At 43.6% G+C, this 5,000-nt stretch overlaps 1 protein-coding gene across 1 annotated transcript in view; it reads left to right on the top strand.

The window, feature by feature from the left end:
• Positions 1–5,000, top strand: part of dnah2 (dynein, axonemal, heavy chain 2) — a 212,076-nt gene that overhangs the window by 91,617 nt on the left and 115,459 nt on the right. The window contains 3 exon segments of the mRNA XM_060035906.1: positions 867–1,031; positions 3,191–3,352; positions 3,627–3,735. Of these exon segments, the coding sequence (XP_059891889.1) occupies positions 867–1,031; positions 3,191–3,352; positions 3,627–3,735 (436 nt within the window).

The raw sequence follows: 5,000 nt of genomic DNA, 5'->3' as shown, positions 1-5,000 counted from the left end.
CAAAATACCCCCCCCCCCCCTTCATCTCCCCCCAACTCACCACTCTATTTCCTCTCATGTTGTCCTCTCATGTTGTGAGAACAATATAAAAGACGCAAACATATAAAGAGACAACGCACAACCTGCATGGAACAGCACAACCCACCCCCAACCCCCCTCTCCGACAGTACCACCACAGCCACCTTCCAAACAAAAAGGGTTCTCTGATGTAATCTGGGTGAATGCCGCAGGGACTAGAAAAAGAGGATACAAAAATTTAACCAAATGGCAGTTGCCAGGACGCTTAATGAGTTTTGGATGCCAAGTGTGACATCAGTATTCATCAGGTACCCCCCTCCCCCTTTCTTCCTCTCTCCCTCCCTCCTTCTCCTCTTCCCCTCTCATTTGGGTCAGTCGCTTCACTGTGTCGGTCTGAAGGGCATTCACTGAAACAGAAAAGACGGGGGGGGGGGGCGAGAGAGGCAGAAAGTTACAGAGCGAGAGAGACCGCGCCTGGAGGTGTAATAGACACTAGTCGTATCAGTAGCTCACCTCACTATGATCACCAGTCATTACCTCGCTCTCTGAGTCCCTACCACTCTGTCTTTATCTGCTTTTATGTTCTGCTCTCTCTCCTATGTCCTCTTGCTCTACTTCCCTCCTATTCCAGTTTAGCGTCTCTCACTATTTCCCTCTCTCACACTCTCTCTCACCCTCTCTCAACGTGGCGGTTTTGGTAATTGCCGTCCCTTCGGAATGGCTGATAACTTTACTGTCTCCACAAAGTAAAAAAAACGTTGCACATTCCTGTATTTGTGTGTGTGTGCGTGTGCGTGTGCGTTTGCGTGTGCGTTTGCGTGTGCGTTTGCGTGTGCGTGTGCGTCCAGGTCCGTTCAGCAGTGCGGCGAGCGGGTGAAGCAGCCCTGGAGCAGATCCAGGACCTCCAGGCTCAGCTGGAGAGCCAGAAGGAGGAGGAGGGGACCCTCCGCCAGGGCCTCAACATCTTCAAGATCGTCCAGCCCCCTTCCAAAGACCTCCAGGCGCTGGAGAAGGTCTCTCTCTCATTCAGCTCCATGATTTGTAATTCTGTTATTGATGTCAGAAATAATTGCATTCAATGTACAAGGATCTTTACGAGTTAACTATGAGCTATTGGTTCACATTTACAGACTTAATAACGATATCTATCAAGGAACCTCCCCCCCCCCCCCCCCACACACACACACACACACACACACCTTAGTATGGGGGTCTCTAGATCTGGTCGGCTAGGCTATATGATGCGTACAGAAATGAAAACCATTAGTGTAGAAGTGATGAATGAGCCAAAACATTGACAGGCTGTGTGGAAACGATATAGTGTAAATACATAGCAGAGAATACTCAGTGTAGGTAGGTCCGAGTTAGGTTATGTAGGGTCAGGTGATGGTCATGATGAATGACTATCCTCAGCTTGCATGTTCGGTCCAAGGTATGATAGATATGGACTTCTATCGTCCATCCAAAGACAGAAAGTCCTTGGCCTCACCTCTGAGCACCACAAGCAAACCGGGTCACCCACGATGCACATAAAACCCCGTGGTAAAGTTCCACCTCCACAGAGGACAGCAGTGTTAACATTGTCTAACTTAATTTCGCTGGAGATAAATTAACTTTGTGAGAGCACGGCGTTCAGCATGCTGCGTTCTGAGAGACGCCACGCAGAGGAAGGCACTCGAACGATCAGCAGGGAGAGCCATGATTACAATCCTCTCATATAGCCTGAGCTGTTCCTATGGGCTGCACTTATCTGTATTCTGTCTTCATGTGTCCTTGGCAGATGTGTATCCAGTGTGTATCACCAGATGTTACACAAGGGGAAGAGTGTTTTTTTGTGCCCCCCCCCCCTTCGTGTAGCCTCAGTTCCTGCTGTTAATTCGCTCCCTCGATCACCCCATAGCCACTGAAGGCTATAGGGTGATCAAAACTTTCTCTTGCTTTCCATCGCTCTCACAAACAAACACATACACCTTACAGTGATCTCTGTTTATCGACACACCCAGGGCCTTAAGAATGTCCACTGCTAATCTCTTAAAATGCATTGTGTTGTAAAGAATATTAACTTTACTTCCTTTATTTTTCTTATTGGACCCTTTTATTCATCGCTGAGTTTATTCATCACTGAGTTTAATCATGACTGAGTTTTTTTATGACCCGTTTTTTGTGGTAATTCTTAGTACCTTGTATTTTACATGGTATGTTAAGCATTATCACATATTAGCTCCACCTTTAGCCTTTAAAAAACATTGGAAGATTTCATAATTTTTTTTGTCTAAGTCATCAATAAATTGTTTTGGAAAAGATCATTGAACACGTTAAAAAAAAAGAGAACAGACCAACCAAACACAATAGTCATGCACATTTCTAAAGTATCTATTTGTGGACCAGCTTTGACTGGTTGGGTTTATTTGTTGTGTGTAGCAGTCTGGCTTATCAAAGGATGCATAAATGTATTATCCAAGGGTTTGCAAGGATTATATTCATGATGTCAATGCTGGCCTTGCAGCGGTGTGTTTTGTTTGTGTGTTTTTATGTTTGTAATCAGGTTTGTGTGACTGTGTGGAATTGGTGGTTTGCATGTGAGTATGTGTTTTTGTTAGCGAGTGTGTCTGTGTGTTTGTTAGTGTGTGTGTTTGTCGTGTCGGTGATTGTCTCTGTGTGCGAGTATGCATGTCTGCGCATGTGTATTTGTCAGTGTATGTTCACCTCCATGTGTAAGTGAGCATCATCACATCATTTACATTGAGTCATCAGGAGACACTGTTATCCCACGCGACTTGACAAGTTAGGCTGAGAATAGTCTCTCAAATCACACTTTAGATGACTCATCTAAAGTTTGATGACAGTCAGACTCAGATTTCGGTGATGTTGCTGGAAGCGGGATCTGTAACAGCGTAATTGGTAAACACAAGTTAAGCCTTAGTTAACAGTAAAAAAGAGACTGAAAAGTTTTTAAATCACCACTTTGCAGACTAGCCACCGTAGTAAGACACTTATTATAATCCTTCTTTAAAAAAAAAAGCTTCTTCTACTTGCGCAAATCAGTTTCTCTTGGCAGAATATCTCCTTAACAGAACCGGAAAGAAAGGTTTCCTTCCTGGGCTCGGTGCCGTCTTCTCCAATAAGTTCTGTTTCTTCAATCCATGTCTTTTTGTATCTCCTCCTCTGCCAGGACCTGGAGTCCCTGCAGCAGGTGTGGGAGGCTAGCCAGCAGTGGAGCTCCAACTGGAAGCAGTGGAAGACAGGAGCCTTCCTCTCCCTGCAGACCGAGACCATGGAGAGCACCGCCCAGGACATGTTCAAACACGTCACTAAGCTCAGCAGGGAACTCAAGGTCGGCCCACACACACACACACACACACACACACACACACATACACGTTGGGACCCTTAGTATGGATCAACTGGCTTCACCTTGCGCCAGGATGCCTGCCGTAGGCAGCAGACATAAGGGAATCATACCATTTCCTTTTGACAGGGAGTGGCCACAACACTGTCCCCATGTTATCAATATCTTTAACAAACTTTCTGCTCATTTAAATGCGTCGATAAAAAACATACACACAACCCCCGCCACAAAGAGACCTTAACTAACGTTGTGTCTACAGGACAAGAAGTGGGACATAGTGGAAAGTACCAGGAAAAGCATTGAGCAGTTCAAGAGGACCATCCCTCTCATCACAGACCTGAAGAACCCTGCCCTGAGAGACAGGTGCTGTAACCCCCACCACATTGACCCTCAAACGGATGCTGATTCACCTGGAGCAGGGGTTCTGGTTCTAGAAGCTTACTTTTTTTCATTTTTCAACAACCACACATGTCACATTTTCTGAAAAAGGCTTCTTCTTTCAGAGGAAAATGCATGTGGTTGCATGAGCCAACTCATTGTATCGTGTGCAATATTACGTGAGCATGCTAATGCTAGCAAGAGTAATGAACCAGCACGCCAAGTTTCAGTCCCTGGGCCACTTTGAAGCAGACTGATTGATCGAATAATAAGACTAAAGGTTTTCTTTGATTGTGAGTTATGGTGCCCCCCTGTCGTCAAAACGGCACTTTACCTTTTGGAGACTTGCTTACGCACGTTTTCTATACATGTACCAAATTTGACAACTCAGAGTTGTTCTTCGGAATGGTTGTAGTCAGCGTTTCTTCCCCATTGACTTAATTAACACTGTGATGTCATTTTTTAGCAATAGACACAAAACTTAAAAAAAAGAAAATCCACATTAACTTAAGGGAATGTCGTTGATGAGCACGTCACATTTTAGATCTCTGGGGTACTCTGAAGCAGACTTGTTATTGATGAATAATTATGGTACATCTGCATAATCATATTTGCACATAACTCTGGCATATTTAAGAGAAATGCCGAAATAAAGGTAATAACTTAGGTTGAGCATTATTAAGGATTATTAAGCATGTTTTCAATTTCATTTCATTTGGGTTTATTTTTTCACAATTTTTTTCAAGGTTTTCCAAACTTTAAAGGTACAGCAAAATCTTTTGAGAAGGGTCTTTGTGGCAAAAAGATTAAGCACATGACGCCCCAATACCAAGTTTCAGAATATTTGGGCAAACAGGGCTTGGGGCTGGGTGTGTGGTCGTTTAGGTCTGACCTCAAGTGATAGCGGCCCCTGTGGTCACAGTGGCCAAACCTTTGGGAGACCTCCTTACCTCCGGTTTACATATGTGTATTTAATTTAAAAAAATGACCACCTTACCACTATTCACTTCAATATTAAATAATAATATTATGATAATTATATTTAAATAATGTGTTCAATGTTTGGTCTCTGAAAGTAGACTTATATATACCCGACTTTTTGGTAGTGTTTGGTGTTTATCCCTCCAAAACTGAAGGAGAAGATAATTACCCAAATTAGGCGAATTTGGGTAAGATGAAGACGAAGCATAACAATAGTGTGGCTTGCTTTACAGCCACACTAGTAATCATTTCGAAAATTAAAAATGAATACAAA

Source organism: Gadus macrocephalus, chromosome 17 (genome assembly GCF_031168955.1).
Source record: "Gadus macrocephalus chromosome 17, ASM3116895v1".
Classification (NCBI taxonomy): domain Eukaryota; kingdom Metazoa; phylum Chordata; class Actinopteri; order Gadiformes; family Gadidae; genus Gadus; species Gadus macrocephalus.
The sequence above is the reverse complement of the archived record's forward strand: the minus strand, read 5'-3'. Positions and strand labels throughout refer to the sequence as shown.